Below are 24963 nucleotides of genomic sequence, written 5' to 3'. Positions count from 1 at the left end.
CTGAAAGGAGCATCCTGGGTGCAGTCCTGCTCTGTAGTTCAGTGCATCAGGCACTTGATGGACCAGCCTCTCTATTGCTCAGCTGCCCATGCTGGCATGATGTGGAGATCAGAGCCCTACTTCAGTTCCCCTACCTGCCAAGGGCAGGTCCAGTCCTATTAACACTCCCATTTTTTTCCCCTAGTTCCTTCATCCTATGAAGGCAATGGCACCCCACTCCAGTACTCTTGCCTGGAAAATCCCATGGATGGAGGAGCCTGGTAGGCTGCAGTCCATGGGGTCGCGAAGAGTCGGACAAGACTGAGTGACTTCCCTTTCACTTTTCACTTTCATGCATTGGAGAAGGAAATGGCAACCCACTCCAGTGTTCTCGCCTGGAGAATCCCAGGAACGGGGAAGCCTGGTGGGCTGCCATCTATGGGATTGCACAGAGTCGGACACGACTGAAGTGACTTAGCAGCAGCATATATTCTTTTCTACTGATCAGGTACTCCTGTCCGCTCTGCATGCACTTCTGTGTCTGAAGGTGTATTCCTGATGTATCCGTGGAGAGAGATGTACTCCACATCTACCTACTCTTCCGCCATCTTTACTTTTTGAAAGCTGAGATTTTAATCTAGGTCATTGAACTCCTATGTCCCATGGAGTCACTAAACTATGCTGCTTTGTCAAAAGGGAAGAAATCACAAATTTATACAAACTGAAAAATCCAAGTAACATTTGTTTTCAGCAAAGCTTGGATAAGAGGCTCAAACAATGTCATCAGGATTTGATGTCTCTGCATCATTCAGCTCATTCTTCCATACTGACTTTATTCTAGAATTCCTTGCTGTGTTCTCAAGTACCTCAAGCTCTTATCATCCATGCTGATTTAAATCTAATCACTCTACCTCTCCCTGCGGCCAGGAGAATCAGTTCTTCTCACTGGCTGTGCCCGAATCACATGCCAGCTCTGGAGTTAGAGGGCAGAGGGACAGCCTTCCCCACTCTGCAAAAACTTGTAATGGAAGGGGCATTTCTCCAAAGCCAAATCAGAGTTCTGCTACCAGAGGTCAATTTAAAGGATGTCAATAGGCCCAAAATGACGAATGTCTACCGAAGGAAGATTTCACTACAAATAGGAAACCATTTCTAGGATGCCATGAACTGCTCTCACTGTACTTCCTCAGAGAAGGTGGTATTATTTACTTGTACACAAAACTTAATGTACAATGACCTAGGGAGGACCCCAGGTATGCTAAGTCACTTCAGTCGTGTCCAACTCTTTGCAACCCATGGACTATAGCCCACCAGGCTCCTCTGTCCATGAGATTCTCCAGGCAAGAATACCACAGTGGTTTGCCATTTCCTTCTCCAGGGGATCTCCCTGACCCAGGGATTGTCTCTTAAGTCTCCTGTATTGGCAGGCGGTTCTTTACCACCAGTGCCACCTGGGAAGCTTAGCCCACTGGAAAATAGGTCACTAGCCTCTGAACTCTTCTCTGCCTATGTTCCTTGTCAAATGCAAAACATGGAACAAATGTACTTAATCAGAAAACTTCTGAAAGTCACTATTGTAGCCTAAGATTTCTGGTCTCCCTAAGTTGTCCTCTGGACTCGTAAGAAAATTAGTAGGAGGTAGATGTCTAGAAAAATGCATTTCTACTGTCTCTAAATCCTTTATAATGTTTTAATAATTCTCCTAGTAAGATGCTATTAACTTATTAGAAGTTATGAACTGTGGCTATTTCAATGTGCTAAGCCATATTACTCCAGAGGCATGGAGTAAGTCTTCTGTCTTACTTTAGGAATCCATCCTGCACCTTTCCATTTCAGAGCTCACCAGGCCAATCCAAAGAGAAAAAGCATAAGTTAGAATGGACTGTGATCAAGACATTGGTTGCACAATTATATAATTATACTCATTTGCTAATATTAAGAATTCTGTTGAACTTCTTTCTTCAATAGCATAGACAAGCAAAAGAAAATTCCTGACAAGAAATGGAAGAAGCATAGATATCTGAGGCAGGAAGAAACTAAGAGAAGCAAAGAAATACTTACAAAATGCTCTGTATAATGCTCTCTAAAGATATTATCCAAATGTATTCCCTCATTTAGAAATTACTGAGTCTGTTTTTATACAGGGAGGAAGACTAGTATATTTCAAGTTTCAAAGCTTCCAAAATCAAATTATTTTGTAATACCAAATTCAATTTAATTTTCCACTTCATTAAAAAAGTCTCTAGTTTCCACGTTTCTTATAAATTGTTATGGAACCTGGTCTTCAGTTCCTCCAAATAATTTTGTGGGAACACGTAAAAAAATCCAGTTTTAATATATTTATTAACATTCTATGTATACTTAAAATCATCAAAATACAAAATAAAATATACCATAAACATTGTTGATCAAAATACTGTTTGGTAATTTGTCACCACTACGGGCAAACAAATATGACACTAAGTCACTTTCCCTTATGGTTTTCTCCAGTACTTTCTAGCCTTAGGAGAATTTTATTTTAAAGCACTATCAAAATTTACTATGCCTTCATTTTATATTTAAAGGAATAGATTTGCGATCTGACCAAAGAACACACACATGCACACACACACATCTATTCCTTTCCAAGTTGGCTAAGGAACAACCCAATGTTCCCTAAATATACTTGTTTGACATGAATATCATGAAATCTTACTGAGATTAACTGAAATCTGTTTTCAAATTTAAATGACTCAAATTAGACCTCAGTATTTTTTGCTCCCAAGGGAATGCGTAAGCAGATGAATATAATGTAATATATGGTAACTATATTTACATTAAAAAAAACTGACTTTTACATGTGACTTTTAACTATCAAGACCCATAAACTGCTGGCAGTATGACAACAGAAACTGGTTAAGCAGTACTATAGAGTATCTATGTGCTCATAAAGAAAATCATTTCATATTTTTTATTTTGCTCTATTAAGAAAAATACAAGCATGCAGTACAAGCAAGCACAGGGAACATATTTACTAAAGATATGTGATATTATAATTGCTGCAGTGTATTTTTAAAGTTGATATCCTTGGATCAAATTCAAGGGATGTGTGGCCTGTCCTCACATAAGATGTTCAGCTTATCGAAGGTAACACAACCGAATTCTTCAGTGCAGCATGAGTGAAAGGCACACAGACGCCACACACAGGACTCACTTTTCTTTCTAATCTCACAAACTTTAATCAAGTTCTAGAATTAATGTGACTGATATCTTCCATCATGCATCCATTCACATCGAAGTGAATATTGGGGATGTGTTTAAAAAATAGATCCAAGTTACAGACTTAATATACATTTTTGAGATAAGAACCTGGAGAAATAGATTGCAATTTTAATTCAAATATAAACTCTGAGATCAGCACTTCACAGCTGCATGGTGGGACACATGCAGACTTTCCTAGTAAAATGTCTCTGATTTCACCATAGCCTGTAATAAAAAGTCAAGAGGACCAGTGTCCTCCTTCACTTCTTTCTCACACTCTCCATCCCTCAAAAACTTGACTTCATGATGACAATCAGTCCATCCTAAAAGAAATCAACCCTGAATATTAATTCGAGGACTGACGCTAAAGCTGAAACTCCAACACTTTGGCCACCTGATACGAAGAGCTGACTCATTGGAAAAGATGCTGATGTTGGGAAAGATTGAGGGCAGGAGGAGAAGGGGGCAGCAGAGGATGAGATGGTTGGATGGCATCACTGACTCAACTCCGGCAGATAGTGAAGGACAGGGAAGCCTGGCATGCTGCCGTTCATGGAGTCGCAAACAACTGGACACGACTGAACAACTGAACAATAACTAAAAAGGACAATCCCCCAAAGAGACCATCATAAGGAAGGCTTACTCACCTTCTCTAAGAGATCCTGAGGACTCTTTTCCTTTGCTCCTCCTAAGCCTTCCTCCTCCCTGACTGAACCATGAGTAACATATTTCACACTCTCTGACCTCCCTCCTAGCTGTTCATTCCCACTTCTTTGCTGGGTACTCCTCTTTCTGATCTCCAAATACTGGAAACTGCCAGGACTTAGTCCTTGGATTTTTTTTCTCTACCTACATTTACTTCTTAGATGATGTCTCTAAGTCTATGATTACAAATAAAATCTACACCTCTACTGTCCAATGCAGGAGCCACTCATCATCTGTATCTACTGAGTAACTAAAATGTGGTTAATCCAATTTCTATAACACACACTGGATTTGGGAGAATTGGGGTTAAAAAAAAAAAGCAAAATATCTCCTTAATAATTTTTATGTTAACTATTAAATGATCATATTTTGATATATTAGGTTAAATAAATCTATTATTGAAATTAGTTTTACCTGCTTCTTCTTTACTTTTTAATGTGGCCACAAGGAAATTTTCAATTACAACTTTTGTAGCTCTTATTACATTTCTATTGGACATAGATCTCCATGTTAATGACTCCAATCATTCTTGGAAAGTGAAAATGAAGTCTCTGAGTCATGTCCGACTCTTTGTGACCCTGTGGACTGTAGCCCACCAGGCTCCTCTGTCCATGGGATTCTCCAGACAAGAATACTGGAGTGGGTTGCCATTTCCTTCTCCAGGGTATCTTCCCGACCCAGGGATGGAACCCAGGTCTCCCACATTGCAGGCACATGCTTTAACCTCTGAGCCACCAGGGAATCTTTCTTATGCACCCACAATTACATAACAGACTCTTTATTAGACAGTAGTCTAGAGCACAGTAGGCTAGTCTATTGGACATTTTCATTTATATATGTGTACACTAAGAACCTCAACATAACGTGCCTAAATCTCAACTCTGGGTTTCTGCCTGTTCCAAAACTACATCTCTCTCTCCCCCCATCTCAGAAAATGGCAATTCTTATCTTTCAGTTCATCAAGCCTAAAGCCTAAGAATCACCCGTCCTTCATTTTTCTTTCCCTCACACTCCACCCCTAATCTTTTGACAAGTACTAACAACTTGCCAACAAAATATTTTTAAGAGATCATTTTAAGGATGTAAGTTCAGGGATCAGGAATGAAAAGTGGGGGTGAGGGGGAGGAAAAAAAGGAGAACTAACGTAAGAATCCTTTTCTGAGTTGACAACCACAAGAAGAATCTGGGTGCTTAATTATTTGGGACCTTCTGAGAAGGTTTACAGAATGTAACTGAGACAGGGCAGACTCTTCTGCCCTGGCAAAGAAAGGAGGAAGTATTTATCCACCGGCCCTCACCCTCCCTTCCCAGCTCCTCCTGTGTGACAGGTGAGCCCATTCTTGTAGGTGTCTCAAGCCAGGAAGGCGCTGGGGAAGCCTGGGGCAAGAACCTCACCACAGCAGGGGTGGACACAGGAAGTGAGCCCAGAGGAGCTCAGACTATGTGAACAGGGTTTGCCAGAAATACTCCAGAGAGCAAACAGTGTGCATCTCGTCCCGACTCCCGTGATCAGTGGTATCACATCAGTGGCTTGAAACTGGCCACGTGAGAGTACTTACCCGTGGAAATGGGCAAAAGCTGCACATGGAGCTTCCTCCCTCCTCCCCAACACCAGTTGCTGAACATTTCCTAGCACGTCACTGACAAGGTTCTGCTTTTCTGACAGCTGCGGCTGACCTCTCTTCAGCTCCTCATCGGAACTATGACGAAAATAGTTCCTCATAGTTCCACTATAGAGAATAGGTGTGGCTATTCTTTCTGCACTTTTTGAAAGCACTTCTGCATTTCCCTCACTTGGGCCATTGCATATAGACCCAGAACTCCAAGCAGGAATTACTCCTTGTCTGAGAAATTCTTTCCCATTTCTCATACCTTAGTTCAAATGACATTTCCTCTAGGATGCCTTTGTTGATCCCCAGACCTGGTCCAATTCACGTGTTGTATACTCTCAATCCAAATACAGGTGACAATTTAATTAATATCTGTTTTTCTAGACTACAAGTTCTTTGAGGGAACAAGTTATGATCATTTTTTTCTCACTCATCAACCTCTGTATATTTACTCCATGTCTGAGGAAAAGCTTTTTGATCAACAGATACTAAAAGCACTTTGATCACTCTCCCATGAATGAAACTGAAATTGTTTTAAGAATGTTGAAAAAGAGACCTTATGCTTGAAAATGGGGGGAGTCATGTTGAGAGACAAACACCAGAGAGACATTTTTTATGGATGTGCAGCACTTCCAGCTATAATCCATTGAGCCAAATCTCAATCAGATAGCTCCTCCTAACTACAAGGGAAGTGAGGAGTGTATCAAAGCCAAGTACTCAGGAAAAAAAGGATATAATAAGCATCTGGCCAGTCTCTACATAGTCTGTCCTTTTGTACATCAAATATCCATTCATTTTTATACCTTGACAGGACACAAAGGAGACAACCCAAAGTTCCACCAAAGCACTGCATCCAGCTCAGAGCCCTGGATCTCTGGCTGTTTGTAATCTTCTCCATCAGGCCCAGATGTGGCTCCTTCTGGTCTAGTAATAATGTGTACCAAATTCATAAATTATTTCCACCTTTCCCCGGAAGCACATAAAATCCAGCAGTGGAGCAATCATTAGGCCAAAGAAAGTTATAGAATCCTGCTGGGGAGGCGCTGAGAAGTCCCCTGAGCAGACAAGGATTCTGTTCTGAGAGGCACTCCCTTGTTCATCTCCTTAGTGCCCCCTGGATCCAGTCCCCTGAGCAGACAAGGATTCTGTTCTGAGAGGCACTCCCTTGTTCATCTCCTTAGTGCCCCCTGGATCCAGTCCCCTGAGCAGACAAGGATCCTGTTCTGAGAGGCACTCCCTTGTTCATCTCCTTAGTGCCCCCTGGATCCAGTCCCCTGAGCAGACAAGGATCCTGTTCTGAGAGGCACTCCCTTGTTCATCTCCTTAGTGCCCCCTGGATCCAGTCCCCTGAGCAGACAAGGATTCTGTTCTGAGAGGCACTCCCTTGTTCATCTCCTTAGTGCCCCCTGGATCCGCTCTGGGAAGTTTTTCTTTGCTCCTGGGCCACGTATTGCTGTTATTCTCCTTGGAGACGGTATAGCTTTTGTGATACACTTCCAGATAAAGCCAGGCTGGTTTACTCTTGAATATTCAATTAAACCAAGGTTCATGGTTTCTTCAGCAATGAAATTCTCTAAAATATTTGGTAGTATTTTAACCTATTTTCATCCAATTCTGCACACCAATAACCGCATTCAAAGCTCTTTTTTTAGACATAGTTTTAAAATCTCCCTTGTATCTTCACTTCTCTATCTCCTGCTTTAGTCTCTCAACCTAATAGTTAGTGCCTTTGGATTACCTGCAACAATGGCCTGGGTTGGTAAAAACATATCCTTATCTGATTTTTGCTACAATGATAAATCTTAGTATGTACTTTCTCAAAACCAAGGACCCAAATACTTGGTGCCTCTCTATGCGCTCTCATTTCTACTTGCAAACCAGCCAATCGTTTTCTTAGTTCATCTCTCTTTTATAATAAAAACTTCCCAAAGGCAACCAAAACCACCAACACATTTTAGTAATGCTATTTCCTCCCAACTTCTTCACCTAGAGCTACAAAGCTCGGGACGTACACAGTTTAGATTTCAACTTGTTGCTGGCGGCAATTTCACCATTACATAAGAATGCATCTCCAACTCTTTAATTCAATCTGTTTCCATGGTGCCGCTTAGTATCACTAAGCCCATGAATCCCACAACCTTTCTCTATGTCTGATGTTCCACCTTATTGTTGACCAAATCTAGATAACTCTACTTCTCAAATATGTCTAAAATCTCTCCCCTCACTTCTATCCCCAATGCCACTAATGTAATACAAGTCATCCTTGCTTATGAGAATTACTATCTCCTCATTGGTCTCCGTGTCTTCAAAATTCATCCCACCTCACCTCTACTGCCACGATACGTTCTCAAATGCAAATGTGATCACTGCAACTGTTCGGTAAAACATCTGGATTACTTTTAGGTTAAATTTCAATGTTCTGCTGGTCTCATCTCTAAGTCCCCATGCCTCATATCAGTTATTTAAAATTATTTTAGTTCCCTCAAGTACATTATCATCATTTTCTCAGATACTCATTATGATGTAGATGCTTGACTCTCATAGTACCTTTCTTCCTTCTTGAGTTAACACTTGTTCATCCTTCAAAATTTATCAGACTTTAAATCTCCTGGGAATCCATCCCTATTACTAAATTTGAATCATGTATATTTCCAATTGACTTCAAACAGTAGCACTGGTTTTTATTACAGTCAGTCATACTATACTTATAATCACCTATTTATCCTCCTTCATCCAACTGCACACAAATTACATATATGAAATTAGAAATTCTTGAGGGCAAGTAACATCTTTTATCTCTATATCTCTCCCAGAGTAAATAAATGTTGGTTGAACAGTGCATGAACCCCACAATGGTTCATGTATGGCAGCGATCCCCAACATAAACCTTCAGTCTTAACCTGGTTCTTTCTAAGTAGCTCCATTTCCAGCCTCCAACTGTTTATCTCCCAATGCATGTCTATTGAACAGGTCTACAACTGAATTCGAGAAGGCAATGGCACCCTACTCCAGTACTCTTGCCTGGAAAATCCCATGAGCGGAGGAGCCTGGTAGGCTACAGTCCATGGAGTCGCTAAAAGTCAGACACAACTGAGTGACTTCACTTTCACTTTTCACTTCTATACATTGGAGAAGGAAATGGCAACCAGTGTTCTCGCCTGGAGAATCCCAGGGATGGGGGAGCCTAGTGGGCTGCCGTCTATGGGGTCACACAGAGTCGGACACGACTGAAATGACTTAGCAGCACAAATGAATTGGTTATCTTTCCCATTCCTGTCTCCATCTGCCCTAAATCTGTTTTTCCCTCTGAATTCCCTTAATGATACCCGTTGAGTTTCCCATCTAGAAACCTAAGTATCTTTCTTGGGGAATTCTTTGGTTAAACAAATTGGTGATAGGCAGGTTAAAAACATTAAACAGATTTCTTTCCTGTAGTATTTCTTAGAGCTTTCAATATTTTAATCTTCAATATGAATCTCCAAGAAGTAAATGCATTTTTCAAACTTATCTAACCAAAGAACCCTTGTGTCAAGGTGAATCACTCAGGACTAGTGTTCTGAACACTACACTGAGAAACACTGCAATAAATCCCTGGACACTTCATGCTTCACTCCTGCCCTACTTTAGGCCCTGCCATCTCTTACGTGGACCATCTCTTTCCTGGGCAGCCTCCTCTCGTATCTCTCTGCCACCATTCACTCCACAGGCTCTACTGCCAGTTTTATTTTTCTTGACAGAAAGAAGTAGTCATACTTCACTCCTTCCCCATCTCCCAGCTTTAATATCATCATTGGCTCTCGAATACACATGGGTCAACTCCTGGGTCTGCTATTATAATCACATCAAAACCTAGTCTCACCCATCTCCGCAACTTCATTTCTTACCAAATCTCTCCTTCCCCAAGACATAGCACTTTCTTTTGTCCTTTGGCTCTTCTACTGATGCAAATGGCCTCTCCTGTTCCCACTTACCTTTAATGAACTTCTCCTTAAAACCCATTTCTAATGAGATCTCGTCTGAGAAATTTTCCCTCTGGCATCTGGTTGGTTACTCCTCAGTGTCTCCCTAATCACTTGCACCAACTGTATGCCAGCAGTTGTCAGAATAAGAAATTACCCAAGTATTTGTCCCCACCACTACTCTCTGAGCCTTTTAAGCTTTGTGTTTCCAACTCCTAACACTCTGCCTGACACAGGAAGGCACTCACTGAGTGAAAAAAATTCAAATGAATGAATAACATAGTAAGCAATAACAAAACAGGGAAATGTAGATGAAGTTATGAAAGTTTATAACTAGAAATGTATTTTGAGAGGTCATTTATTCTGGCCAGGAAAACACATTAGTCTCAGAAAACAGTATTACTCTGCTTAAATAGACCTCCAGGTTCCACTTTACTGAAATCCTGATAAAGAAGAAACCTTTACCACAATAGGTCCTAAAGGAAACTCTATACCTCCCCCAAATCCTTTTACGGTCTTGGGGTAACAGCCTCATGAATAGCTCACCTACGCTAGCTACCCCGCTCAACAACAGACCCCAGAGCCATGAGCCTCTGCCTGCTCTAGGAACTGTGTCTACTGGAAGAAGTGGTCAACCCATTCTGTTCCTCTGCATTCCTCTTTCCACGAGGATGCCTTCTTTTCACCTTCTGGTGGCTCTCAGAGGTTAGCAGCTCTTCCAAACATGCCTCCCTACCTTTCACTGCTAGCATTTAAAATGTGGGGTTTTGTTTAAAGGTAGAAATTTCATTACAAGCACACCATAAGCAAATAATTCTGCCTGATGGCTTGCTGAACTTCTTTGCTCCACCAAAAAACTTACCTTTCACAATTAGATCTATAGGCTCCTTGTGTTTCTTTTTTACATTAAAAATGTGTGGCTCACTGAAAGCAGTCCGTTGTGGAGGCTCCTCAGAAGGTCCACTTTTGGAACGGTCCTTGGGAAAACAAATCCTTTTGTATGCTGCCTGAAGTTCTTGGACCGCATCAAGTGTTTCCTTTTTTTTGATCTCCAAAGGTATGAATTTGGTAGATTTTGGTTTCTGATGTTTATTTCTGAAGACATTTATAGAAGTACCTGGAACTTTATTCTATAAACAAAAATAAATTTAATTAAATTTAACTGTATAAAACTAGGTAATAAATTTGGTAATAAATTAATAAAATTATATCCACTAAATATATTTTACAAATTACTTTACTGTATAAGACATTTACTTAAAGCACATGACAATACTCAGATAAAGTAGATGTTATCTTTCATAGTTCTCTAAAAGCCCTTAATGAACATAAGTGTTACATTCCATTTAAAATATATATATAAATTTTTAAATAGTGATGCTTTCCTCAAATGTGACATTTTCTAATACAGCTTTAAAGTCAATTTTAAAATAGAAGTTTTCAAATAGACAAATAAGAATTCATTTTCAACCATCTTTGGAGAATCTCCAAATGTCAGAAAAAAAAATTCTCTGTTGAATCAGAAATAACTGCTTACACATGGACATAGGTTCTTAAAGAAAGCATATTACTAATTTGATATGTATTTTAGATCCTTGCAATCACTTAATTGCTTACTAATTTTGACTACCTGAGCAATAGAAAATAATATAGTCCCAGGTCTCTGAGAGGCAGTTATCCAAACAATTATAATTGTTCTAGTCTAGTAATTCTCTAGCCCATAGATAGAGCTACGGCTCTTCTCCTCCCTACAAGAAAAGGTTCAGACAAAGTAAACAGATGCCAACTCAAAATGCCAATGAGGAAGTTTCAGTACATGGTATTACATTTTATCAAGCAACCAAGGGTAGGATATTGTCCTGTTAGATAAAATTCTAAAAGTAGGTGAAGGTTCTAAGGCACAGCTGTCTAACTCTGAAGAGTGTAAACTTTTCATCTCACATGCCTACCACTGAAATCCATACAATTTATGCTGCTAAGTCACTTCAGTCGTGTCCGACTCTGTGCAACCCCAGAGATGGCACCCCACCAGGCTCCCCCGTCCCTGGGATTCTCCAGGCAAGAACACTAGAGTGGGTTGCCATGTCCTTCTCCAACGCATGAAAGTGAAAAGTGAAAGGGAAGTCGCTCAGTCGTGCCCGACTCCCAGCGACCCCATGGACTGCAGCCCACCAGGCCCCTCCGTCCATGGGATTTTCAGGCAGGAGTACTGGAGTAGGGTGCCATTGCCTTCTCCATACAGTTTATAAGTACTTCTAATTGATTAGAGGCAAAAATTAGTAATCAATGTTAACAATGTTGATTACAAGATTAAAATCACCTATGGTCGGTCTCAGCCTTCAGGACCATTAAAAACAAGCATGAGTAAAAATTATAACCCTTCATGTACTGGCTATTTTAAATGATGCTGCAATGAACACTGGGGGTGCATGTGTCTTTTGGAATTATGGTTTTCTCAAAGTTTGTGCTCTGTAGTGGAGTTGCTGAGTCATATGGTGGCAACTTAAATGTCCATCGACAGATGAATGGATAAAGATGTGATACATATATACAATGTAATATTACTTAGTTGTAAAATGCACAATATTGGGTCATTTATAGAAACATGGATGAAACTAGAATCTGTCATACAGAGAAAAGTAAGTCAGAAAGAGAAAAACAAATATATTAATGTGCAAATGTGTAATCTAGGGAAATGGTACAGATGAACGTATTTTCAGGACAGGAATAACCCAGAAGTACAGCACGGACAGGTGGACACAGAGTAGACAAGGAGGAATTAGTTGGGAGATTAGGACTGATGTGTACTGCCATGTGTAAAACAGATGGCTAGTCGGAACGTGCTCGATAGCACAGGGGGCTCAGCTTGGTGCTCTGTGGTGACCAAAGGTGGGGATGGGATGGGAGAAGCTCAAGAAGGAGGGGATACACGTATACATATAGCTGATTCTCTTTATCATACAGCAGAAACACAATTTTTAAAAAATATATAATCCTCTTCCCCCTCAACAGGAAACATGGAAAAAGTTAAAATCTTTATTTAAAAGTATAGGTTTTTTTTTTTTTTCTTTCACATATAATATCATACATGAAACAAGTCGCCAGTCCAGGTTTGATGCATGATACTGGACACTTGGGGCTGGTGCACTGGGATGACCCAGAGGGATGGTATGGGGAGGGAGGAGAGTTCAGGATGGGGAACACATGTATACCTGTGGTGGATTCATTTTGATATATGGCAAAACCAATACAATATTGTAAAGTTAAAAAATAAAATAAAATAAAATTTTAAAAAAGTGAGGGGAAGATAAAGTCAATTGCAAGCACCAGGACAAAACAAAAAGTTATATAAAAAAAAAAAAATGTGTTATAGTACACTACTTGACTCTTCAGTGAACAAAATTTACAAAGAAACAATGATGTCAGAAACTTATTGCTTTACAACTTTTCATATTAGCATGATTTTGTTACCTAGCCTTCAACAAACATTTTGTTGTACACGGAAGTTAATTTTGGGAGTTCCCACTTACATAGACAGCCCCCAACAACATGCAGGTTCAGCAACATGCATTTCTTCAAAAGTAAGTTTGTAATGGTTCAGAACCACTGAGGACTGCTTGAGCTCACTTCAAGTGAAGTTTGTGTTTCCAACTCCTATGGTTTATTCCTCAATTCATACTGTGTATTTGAAATAAGCAATGATATCACTGTGATTATTAATAAAAGTTAAGCAAAAGTTTAAAAAAAAAAAAGAAATCAAAAGAAATCAGCCTGCCAATGCAGGAGACACAGGTTTGATTCCTGGTCTGGAAAGACTCCACATGCTGCAGAGCAACTAAACCCACGCTCCACAGCTACTGAAGCCCGTGAGCCCTAGAGCCCACGCTCCACAGCAAGAGGAGCCGCTGCAACGAGAAGCCCACACTCCGCAACAAAGAGGAGCCCCTGCTCGCCGCAACTAGAGAAAGCCAGCCCGCGAGCAGCAAGGAAGACCCAGTGCAGCCAAATGTAACTAAAATATTAAAAACTAACTAAATAAAATGTGTCCAACACAAAAAAAAATTCAAAAGAGAGAACAGTGTGGCACACAGTAATCCATCCTAGATCTCCTTCTCTCACCTATCTCCCCAAAGGGCCATCCTCACAGCAGCCACTGCTCCCCAAAGTTCCCATCTCCTCTCTGGGTGCTCTCCTCCAAAATTTTATCCTGTACCCTTTTCTCCTATCTCTTTGCCACCCCTTTCCCTTTCATTCCTCCCCACCAGTCTATGCCAGTAAGCAATTACTTATCGAGCCAGGCACAAGACTCATTGCTAGGGATGCAACAGTCAAACAAGACAGCTACTGCCCTCAAGGAACAATCAGACTGGTACACAGTCCTGCTGGCGGCGCAGGAGGGACACATCTCAGTGTGTTTTCTAATTTAGCTTCATCCAACAGTGTTTAAAGAGGGATCTTTACTTGAGATATTTAATCCAAAAACTTCATTGTAATTCAACAACAGCAAACATTAAAAATTAAATGTACAAACTGAACATATATGTAATTAAATAACCTGTAGAGCTGAAAAATCTTTTATTTTTAAATGCAATATGAAATCAATTTTTATAGCTAGTAAGGATTTCATTTTCTCTTCTGTTCAAAATCTATTAGGGTTCATGCAATCATTTGTAACAATTGTTGTAGTATACAAAAATTGTTATTAGTTTCCTGGAAAATACGATGTTAGCTAAATTCAAAACACTAACCTCATTTATTTTCTTATAATGTTGAGCAATGAGAGTTTTTGCTTCTTGAAAAAAATCTTGCTTGGGAATCTCTAATATAGAACCTGAAATAAAAACAGAGAAATGGTTTACTTTTTTTAATGTAATTAATGTACTTTCTTAACCAAAAATGGCAAAACTATGAAACTGAAATTTGGAAAGTTATGAATCTTGCAGGATATTATAAAACGTGAATTATATAAGTGGATGTTATAATATAATGCAAAAAAGTTAACGTAATGTTCCTTCAATGTAATATTTTACTTAAATTAGCTTACAATGGTCAGAATGTTAGATTATCCTAAGTCCAGGGATACCAAAGAAAACACACAGAACTGAAATCTCCTTTATCTCTGAAAGCTTTGAAATATAGAAGACACAAATGATTTGAATACGAAAATTATTAGTAAGTCTATCCAAGTTTCTATATCTGATGACTAATTAATATGACTGTACATTTCTTCGAGAGTATTTACCTTATAACTTGATAACATTATAACTGAAAAATAAAACTCAAAAGTTTAAGTTAATTTAGTAGAAACAGCTGCTGCTACTGCTAAGTCACTTCAGTCGTGTCCGACTCTGTGTGACCCCATAGACGGCAGCCCACCAGGCTCCCCTGTCCCTGGGATTCTCCAGGCAAGAACACTGGAGTGGGTTGCCATTTCCTTCTCCAATGCATGAAAGTGAAAAGTCAAAGTGAAGTCACTCAGTCGTGTCCAACTCTCAGCGACCCCATGGACCACAGCCTTCCAGGCTCCTCTGTCCATGGGATTTTCCAGGCAGGAGTACTGGAGTGGGGTGCCATTGCCTTCTCCGAGTAGAAACAGCACTGAAATAAAAAATATATGTACCTTCAAGTCGGTAGCATTATAATGATAACTATTTTCCTAAGATTCTTATTCATTTTACCCAGAGCTATGTATAGAATTCTATAGCATGTACATAAAATATATCATCTTAACTTAGTCTTGTCTAAGATTTCCTCCTTATATATTTCCTTTACTGTTAGCTGATTTTGATGTTTATAAGTGTTTCTTGGCTTTCTTCTCTTACCCTGGACACAGAAAAATTTCAATATATTACTTATCAAATCAGCTTTTCAGTCTGGCCAGTATGCTCCCCATTTCTAGGATCAAGATTTTCTCTCTCCTCTTTTCACCTACTCAAATTTTAAGCATTTAGAAATTTCATCTTCATGAAGATTAAAACCATAATAAGACACTATCTTAGTCTGTGTGGGCTGATACAACAAAATATCAGAGACTAGGTAGCTTGTAAACAACAGAAATTTATTTCTCTACATTATATGGAGGCTGGAAGTCCAAGATCAGGATTGGCAGCATGGTCAGGGAAGGGCCCTCTTCCTGGTCAAAGACATCTACTTGTATCATTACATGGTGGAAGGGAGTAGGAAGGTCCCCAGGGCCTCTTTTATATAAGCACTCATCATGACCTAATCACCTCCCACCAAAACCTCAACCCCTAATAACAGCATCACATTGTGCATTAGGATTTCAACATATGAATTTTAGGGGGACACAAACATTGAGACCATAGCAGACACCACCACATGCTCACCAGTATGGCTAAAAATTAAACAGACTGGTAACAGCCAATGTTGATGAGGCAGTGGACCTGCTGGAGCCTCATGTGTCATCAGCGGAAGTACAAAATAGGATAAACAGTTTGGAAAAGCTATGGCAATTTCTTATATACACCTAATATACACCTTCCCTGTGACTGAGCGATCCCACTCCTAGGTATTTTCCAAAGAGAATTAAACACATATTTACAAAAGACTTGTACAAGAATGCTCACAGCAGCTATATTCTTAATAGACTCAAATTGGAAACAGCCAGATGGGGATCAACAAGAGAATAGCAGACAAACTGGTATATCATACAATGAAATACTACTGAGCAACAAAAAAGGATCAAACTACTGACATACATCACAACATGAGTGAAAATCAAAATCATTATGTTATATAAGCAAAAACATTATGTCAAAAAAGCAAATACTATATGGTTCTATTTAAATAAAGTTCTAGTGGAAATATAGCTAATATATAGCAGAAAAACCCAGAACAGTGATCTTCAAGACTCACTGAGGAGGGACATGAAGGAAATTTCCAGGGAGATGACAATGTTCTATATCTTGATACACAGTAGATTACACAGGTACATTATCATAACTCAGTGAATATATATTAAGATCTCTGCTTTTCATTGTTATACATTTTACATTAAAAGAAAACTATTTAAAAATATTGAATTCTGACTAAGGCTATGTATGTTGCTTGATGGATAAATATGTGATGAATCAAATAATGTAAAATATGAACGGTGAGCACTGGGTTGTAGGCCTATGGGTATTGATTTAAAATGCTTTCAAGCTTGCTATATGTTTGAAAATTTCATAATGAAACACTGGAGTAAACTTTATTCCTTCACAAAATTTCCCCTTGTTTTTCACCATGCAGACTCATGGGCCACTGGCCACTGTTACTTTGGGGCAGTGATATCCTGAGGAGGGAGATTCAAGCAGTGAATGGGAGGAATGGCTAGACTCTTAACCCACTTAAACAGTGCTGGGTTAGGAGAGAAAGCATCTACTAAGATATCCCATCATTGGGATGAGGCTGTCACCCTGCAGTTATTAAAGAAAGGGCATCTCCCTTTGCTCCCTATCTTCTCCCCTCCACCTTCTCTTACCCATGGAAAGTATGTAAAGTCATCCCCAAATTCAAATCTCCCTGTGCTCCCACATTTGCTACTGTATCTGCTCACATTCAGGGCTGCCTACATATTTCTAAGGACAACGATTGATGGATTTTTTTCTTCTTTGCAAAAGTAGTTGTCAAGACTTCATGCACACACTTGTGAAGAAGTGGATATACTCTTCGAATAAAGTGGAACACAAAGTCACATGTAAATCACAAAATGGTTCATATAAATGTCACCATTCAAAGTCATAGGATGCACCATTCTCACATCAAAGAGATAGGAGTTACGGAATTAAAATTGTCTCTTACACCAAGTTTCAACTGAAATCTATTTTGAAGGGGCTTCTAACCAGACCACTTAGGTCCCAGTGCAAAGGCGGTGATCTGTTCCAAGGTGTGACTCCACAAACTGTCCTCCTTTTTTTTCCCCTCTCAAGATAACCTTTCCTCCTTTAATTTCCTTCCTCTAACTAATCAAAACTCCCCTACAACTACTTATAATTACAATATTGTCATGTGTCATACATGACAAACAATATTCATATATTAATATGTAAAATGATTAAGTCATTAGTTTTTGGTGAAAATGTATATTCATAAAAGCTATTGCATTTTCATTCCACAGAAGACCTTAGAGATGATCTCATCTTCATTTTCAGGGAAAGCTCTGAGACACAGGGAGGCCAAACGCCTTCTAAAGTCAGTCATGCTGGAAGCCCCTGGTCTCCAGAATTGCTTGCTGCTTTTTGGTTTGGGGTTGTTGTTTTTTTTGTTTTGTTTTGTTTTGTTTTGTTTTTAACACATCTGCTACTTTTCCTAAACAGTCCTTGTGAGTTCTGGAGACTCCTTTGAGGTATGGCTGGCTGGTCACCCTAGTGGAGTACTCACATTTCATTGACATTTTCTGCTAAAACTGAGTATATACATCCACCCAAAATTGATACATTGAAACTTAATGCCCAGTGTGATAGTATTAGGATGTGGGGCTTTGGATAAGTGATAGGCATGAGAGTGGAACCTCATGACTGAGATTAGTGCCCTTATAAGAGAGACCTGGAGAACTAGATAGCCCCCTTCCACCATGTGAGTGTTATGGTGAGAAGACACCCATTAATGAGGCGGGGGAGCCAGGCCTTCACCAAACCTCAAATCTGCTGATGCCATGATCGTGGACTTCCCACCCTCCAGAACCATGAGAAATGAATTTTTATTATTTATAAACCACCCACATTATGATATTTTGCTGCGGCATCCTGAACAGAGTAAGACATTTTCATGTCAAGCCAGCAATCATTCTGCCCCTCTTGTAATGTGCTGAGAGAGCCATTCTGCTTTCCCTTTCATGACTAAAATTTAGTCTTTGACAGCAGAGCTTAAATTCCCAAGGCAGCATTTTCTTCCTCGCTGGGTTCCTTGTTGACCAGTGTGTTCAGTATTCACCATCAGAACAAGGCCTGGGATCTTCCTAAAGGGGCAGAGAAGGATAGCCACCTCCAGATGAGAATGACTTCACACAGATCTAGAGATGGTCCTACCGAAGATACGGGCAGCTTGACTCCAAATGAGCAGTCCTGGGCCCTCGTTGTCATCTAAGGTCCTGAGGCAGCTATTATGATCTTCTCACAGTACTAACAAGTATCCTTTGAACCAAAGAGTTAAATATTGAAGGCATCACAAGACAAGTCATATCTCAAAGCCTTGGAAAAAGCAAAGATAGTGTGTTCTTTATTTTTATAATATCCAAGGATAAGTATATGTTCAACAAATGAATCTAAAATTGAAACAAATTAAACAACTTTGATGTTAAGAATTCATCCAGTTAATAATCTTTGAGGCTTTTATTTCTTTGTTCTCAATGGGATAAGTATGTAAGCATGCAGCTTTTATATGTTCAAGTGTGCATTATAACTTCAATTATTAAAAGGGAGCTGTCAAGGTCTCCTCCCTCTCTGTTAAGAAAAAAAAAAAAGTCTGTCATTAAAGCTCTATTTGAAAATACATATCCACAGCATATAAAATGATTTTTAAGAGCTCTCATTCCTGAGTTTTACTATTTTGCTCTGAATTTCAATTTGTACATGAACTATATTTTATTGTCCTTAAACCTTCATTTTCTCACTTACAAAATAGAGATAATAATAATAACACATATTGCACAGAATTGTTTTGAAGATTACATTGGACTGGGTTACAAAGCATTTAGCACAGGGCCTGACACATAATAAACTTTCAAATGTGACCAATTATTATTACTGTAGTTATAGTTGTATCATTTACTATCATTGGGCTAAATTTTACCCAACAGTGTTTATAATTTCATTAATCAATCCTCATTACTTCAATAGTACAAAGATAAATTTCAACTTTCTAAATTAGTTTGAAAAAATTTGGTTTTATTATAGTCCTTTTTATCCAAAACTAATTCATGAATAGGTTTGCAAATAATGAAATCTCTTCATACTTTGGTTTCAAGTTACTAAATCCCCACAATGCAATAAAAAGTCATTGTAAGTAATAATAAATATTTTATGATAAAGTTCATGAAGAGGTTGAAACAGTCATATTAAACTGATATAAAACATGAGTGTAAATATTAATATCATCATAAAGAAAGAAAATGAATCTCTAATGCCAAGTGATTTCACTAGCCTAAAATATTTTCTTACACTTATTTTATCTTTTTTTAAACTCACTCTTCATCCATCACCAGTTTAATGCTATTGTGATTAATAGTTCATAGAACTTCAGATTTCTCTCAATGCTTTATAGAATCTGTATAGTTGCTCTAGTTAATTTGAAGTGAAGACACCAGAAGAAGATCTAATTATGGAAACTATGACAGAGAATGAGCCACTGGCCATCTCTTGATTAAGCAAGTCTTTCATTAAGCAAGTCTTTCCTGCATCCAGAAAGACCCAGGGCCTAACAAACATGTGTTTCTTATAATCATAACAAAATAACTGCCCTTAATCACAGGAGTCCCATTTTTTTCTACAAACAGGCTGCATTCTTCAGAGACTTCACAACAGTTTACTAAGAAGGTTGCCTGCACAAAGATGTATGGCCATATGGCTAAGGCCCCCCATGCTTGTGTAGTCAGAGTCAGTGTCTGAACACCTGTGCTTGATTTCACAGGTGTTAAAAAAGCAAGAAGGAAGCAAAGAAAGAAGAGTGAGTGCCAAAGAACTGATACTTTCAAACTGTGGTGCTGGTGAAGACTCTTGGGAATCTTTCAAGGAACAGCAAGGAGATCAAACCAGTCCATCCTAAAGGAAATCAGCCTTGAACGTTCATTGGAAGGACTGGTGCTGAAGCTCCAATACTTTGACCACATGATGCAAAGAGCTGACTCAATGGAAAAGATCCTGATGCTGGGAAAGATTGAGGGCAGGAGAAGAGGGTGACAGAAGATGAGATGGTTGGATGGCATCACCAACTGAATGGACATGAGTTTGAGCAAACTCCGGGAGATGATGAAGGACAGGGAAGCCTGGCATGCTGCAGACCATGGGGTCACAAAGACTCAGACACGACTTAACGACTGAACAAAAACAAAAAAGCACTAACTCACATTCAATGATGGAGAAGGAAATGGCAGCCCACTCCAGTATTCTTGCCTGGAAAACCCATGGAGAGAGGAGCCTGGAGGGCTACAGTCTATAGGGTCCCAAAGAGTTGGACATGACTGAAGCAACTTAGCATGCATATTCAATGAGACTCAGTTTAGTATGTATTTTCTAAGCATCTACTAAGTCCTAGGTGCTGTTTTGGTGCTAAACACTTTGAAATAAATAAGACAACTTAGTATCCCAGCCTTCCAGGGGCTTAGAGCCTAACACCAGAAAAACTGAAAATGAGCATCATGACATTTAGCATCATACTGTCACAGAGGCCAGCATACATCACTAACACCTGCTGTTGCCAGTTCACTCAGTATGAATTTCCCTTTAAAGATATAAGGCTTTTCACACTGTATTATTAGAGGTAAGATTTAAAACAGGAAGTATCCCAAGAGAAATAACACAATGAATCAAATCCAGACTCAGGCAGCAGTTTTAAAGTTGTGCTTCATCAATTTCACTGCCTTGGGGGTTCCTCTTTACTCAGAGCAGCTTAGACTTTATATGTTTTACATATCTGAGCTCTTCCTAAGTTTTATTTTGTAGGGGAAAATTCCTTGGCTAAAAATAACAAACACACAGCAAAAAATTACAAAACAAACAAAGGGCTGGGGGACCAGAGAAACTTAGGAGGAGAGGGAGAGGGAAGCTAGAACTAGGAGCCTTTAACTTGCTCTTATGCAGAGCTGCAGAAACTAGAAAGTGAAGAAATGCCCTGAGAGACACCTAAATAAAATAGTTTACATTCAATTCCATGACTCTTAAGTGAAGAAAACAAAATTTATTTCTAATTTCTTTTGAGAAAGAATCTTAAAACCAAGCAAAATCTAAATTTCAAGTGGCATACCGCTTTTCATCACCTAAAATCTACATTCAACAATTTTTTCCACAACCCATACTGCATGAAGACTCAACTTTTCAATTTTAACTTAAAGGCATTCTGTTGTCTCTTATAGATACAAGGTTACTCACTTCCCCAGTTATATTCTCCTTAAGCAAAGTGTCTTACTCTCTTTGCAACAATAAATGATTAATAACTTTCTTATGTACCTCAGGGAGACTTTACAATTTACCCCTCCCCACAAAAAAATCACTACAGTAGTATTTCTCAGACTGGGGTTAGGTTGCTAAGAAGATGTAGGGCAATTCCAAGCTCATAGAAACAAGACTTCAAATCTAATTTAAGTAATTATGGGCATGACCCAAAGACAAAATGAAGCTCAAGAACATTCCTCCTCCACTTCCTAGATCGTCCTCCTTTTCTACCCTTTCCATCTTGAAAAATGTGCTGTATTATCCAAATAGGAAGAGTGTTAAAGTGATTCACACTGCACTCTCTATTTGTAACCCTGGACAGATGTCAGCTGGCCTGTATCACAGACTGCCTGGGTACAGGAGCCAAGTGAAGGTAATAACAAAACAGAAAATCTTAGTCATCCCAGCTCCATGTTCAGCACCAAACATTTCTCAATCAGGCCACATAAGCCTAAATTTAAGATTACTTGAAATGTTGCCAAGTCTAGTGGTGGCTTAGTGGCTAAGTGTCTGACTCTTGAGACCCCATGGACTGTAGCCCGCCAGGCTCCTCTGTCCATTGGAATTTTAGGTAAGAATACTGGAGTTGGTTGGCATTTCCTTCTCCAGGGATCTTCCCAACCCAGGTATTGAACCCAGGTCTCCTGCATTGCAGGTAGATTCTTTACCAACCGAGCTGCCAGGGAAGCCAAATCTAGAGCAGCTCTGCTGCTGCTGCTGCTGCTGCTAAGTCACTTCAGTCGTGTCTGACTCTGTGCGACCCCATAGACGGCAGCCCACCAGGCCCCACCGTCCCTGGGATTCTCCAGGCAAGAACACTGGAGTGGGTTGCCATCTCCTCCTCCAATACATGAAAGTGAAAAGTGAAAGGGAAGTCGCTCAGTCGTGTCCGACTCTTAGCGACCCATGAAGTATATTGTGTACCCCATTTCTAATTTAAAATTTTCTAGTAGTCACATTTTCAAAAGTGAAGAGATGAAATTCATTTTAATAACATATAATAACTGTTATAGGATATTTTAAATAAAGAATATACAAACACTATCATTTCAACATTAAACAATATTAAAAATTAACAAAATATTTTACATTCCTTTTCTTGTTCTGTCTTTAAAATCCTATAAGTATGTTACACTGACATACATCTCAATTCAGATGCCAAATTTATATCAGAAATACTTTATCTCTATTTATAAAATGTCCACTCAAAAACATAGACTCACATGCCCAACCAAGTTGCTCCAAATATGCTTAAAAGTGTTCCAATAACTGAATTATCAGGCTTTATATTGAAAGTAAAATGAATTAAAATTAAATACTCAGTTGCTTACTTTCACTAGCCACATTTCAAGCAGTTAATAGCCATATATGACTACTGAAGACCGCATCAGACAGTCTATTCAGTTAAGACGAATATATATATATGTAGAGCAACACACGCTCTACATCTCTCGAGTTGCTCTACATCTCTCAAAAGTTGGTTACATTTAAATAAAGGGAATGAGATGGATTCTTAAAGGTTTGCCAATAAAGTTGGCACTCTGAGAGTTCATAACTAATAGAGTTGTTAGGCACCAGTCGCCGAGTGGCGAGGTAAGTGCTGATACTCACTTCCCGCTTTGTCCGATGCAGCCTCTGCAGCCATGGTGGGCAGCTAGGGGGCCCTTCTCTTCTGAAGGTGAGCCTCCAATCCCTAAACACAATGACATAAAGTAACTCAGTGATGATGAATGCTTATTTTTAGCTATTTCTTGTATTCATTTATGAACAGGATGAATGACTAAATTTTTTAACACATCACTCCTCTACTCAATACCTTCCCTTCCCAAAGACAATAATAAAACATCTAGCACTGTGTAGGGCTCTGGATTTTATCAAGTGCTTGTATACATATTTCCTCACTGGTTCCAAACAACCCCAGAACTCTTGTCCCACTTTCAGCAGAGGTGGCAACTGGAGCTCAGAGAAGTGAAATACCTTGTCAGTGAAAAGGTGCTCAGTGGTAGGTAGTACAGAACTCAAAGTCAGATTTTTGGGCCCAAGTTCTTATGCAGGCCCACCTGATTTCTCACAATTTTCAAACTAATATCAAGATAATACTTGGCACATACCTTACACCTTCTCACCTTGAGCTTACACACTTAAGCTGAGGTTTATGCTAGTTTTCCACTCAAAATGTCCCGTTCTCACATCTATGTTTATTTATAGCCTACCCATTCTTAAAGCATAGATTCGAATCCTATCTCCAGCCTCTAATTATCTGTTCCTCCTTTAAACTCGATAGTTACGTTGTCCACACCTCTCGCTTGAAATGCATTATAGGCTTCTGTGTAAGGAGCTAAAAAGTCCGAGTAATAGACGTAAATGAAGTCCATAAATAGGTATGAGTTAGACTCCTACTGCCTTGCACCAAACTATACTTTATACTAAAGTTACTCAAGCCAAGATGACAATTTCCTGGAAAGATGGTAGAGTTGTTTGGTCACTCAGTCATGTCTGACTCTTTGCAACCCCACAGACTGTAGCCAACCAGTCTCCTCTGTCCTGGGATTTCCTAGGCAAGAACACTGAAATGGGTTGTCATTTACTTCTCCAGGTGATCTTCGCGACCCACGGATGGAACCCATGTCTCCTGCATTGGCAAGCGGACTCTTTACCACTGAGCCACAGAGTGGGGCTAAGCATCTATATTTTTTAACATTTCCCAAAAGATTGAAATGTTCAGTTGGAGGAGTGAACCCCTGCCTTGTTCCTTGAACTTCATGGTTGCAAGCTCAGTGCATCACATTCTGGATGCTCAGTGAAGGACCGATTAATGGGGTGACTGAACTGAGCTATTCTTACGTTTGAAATTGTCCTTTCCTTCCAAAGGATTTCCCTGGTGGCTGAGATGGTAAAGAATCTGCTGACAATGCAGGAGAGCTGGGTTCAATCCCTGGATCGCTAAGAAGCCCTGGAGAAGCAAATGGCAACCCACTCCAGTATCCTTGTCTGGAAAATCCCATGGACAGAGGAGCCTGGTGGGCTACAGTCCATGGGGTCTCAAAGAGTGGGACACAAATGAGTCACTAACACTTTCACTTCACTTCCAAAAGATTAACCAAGATGCATCACTGTTGCCCCTACAGCCAGAAAGTCAGTTCCACCAGTGTACTCTGCTTTGTGCTCACAGACTTTAGAATTAGAGCAGGAATATTGAAATAGGAAATATTACTGGAAAGTAAAAATAGGAAGAGTAAGTGCTTTATGAAACTCCATGGAGACGCTTGTTGCAAAACTCTAAGTGTAGTTGCTCGGGTAGCTGACTAGACCATCAAACTG

The 24963-nt window shown here is 39.5% G+C and overlaps 1 protein-coding gene across 1 annotated transcript; it reads right to left on the bottom strand.

Moving 5' to 3' along the window:
* Positions 1–4747: 4747 nt before the first annotated feature.
* Positions 4748–23386, bottom strand: LOC147354991 (IQ domain-containing protein M-like). The gene is made up of 3 exons (XM_086345903.1): positions 23254–23386; positions 14242–14324; positions 4748–10623 (listed from the first exon to the last, which is right to left on the bottom strand). Exons 1-3 carry the CDS (start codon positions 23285–23287, stop codon positions 10246–10248), a joined length of 495 nt encoding a protein of 164 aa, XP_086202029.1. The 5' UTR covers positions 23288–23386; the 3' UTR covers positions 4748–10245.
* Positions 23387–24963: the final 1577 nt, after the last annotated feature.

The sequence above is a fragment of the Bos grunniens genome, chromosome 17 (assembly GCF_055505025.1).
Source record: "Bos grunniens cultivar Pamir isolate PY7600 chromosome 17, Bosgru_T2T1.0, whole genome shotgun sequence".
NCBI classification, from domain to species: domain Eukaryota; kingdom Metazoa; phylum Chordata; class Mammalia; order Artiodactyla; family Bovidae; genus Bos; species Bos grunniens.
The sequence above is the reverse complement of the archived record's forward strand: the minus strand, read 5'-3'. Positions and strand labels throughout refer to the sequence as shown.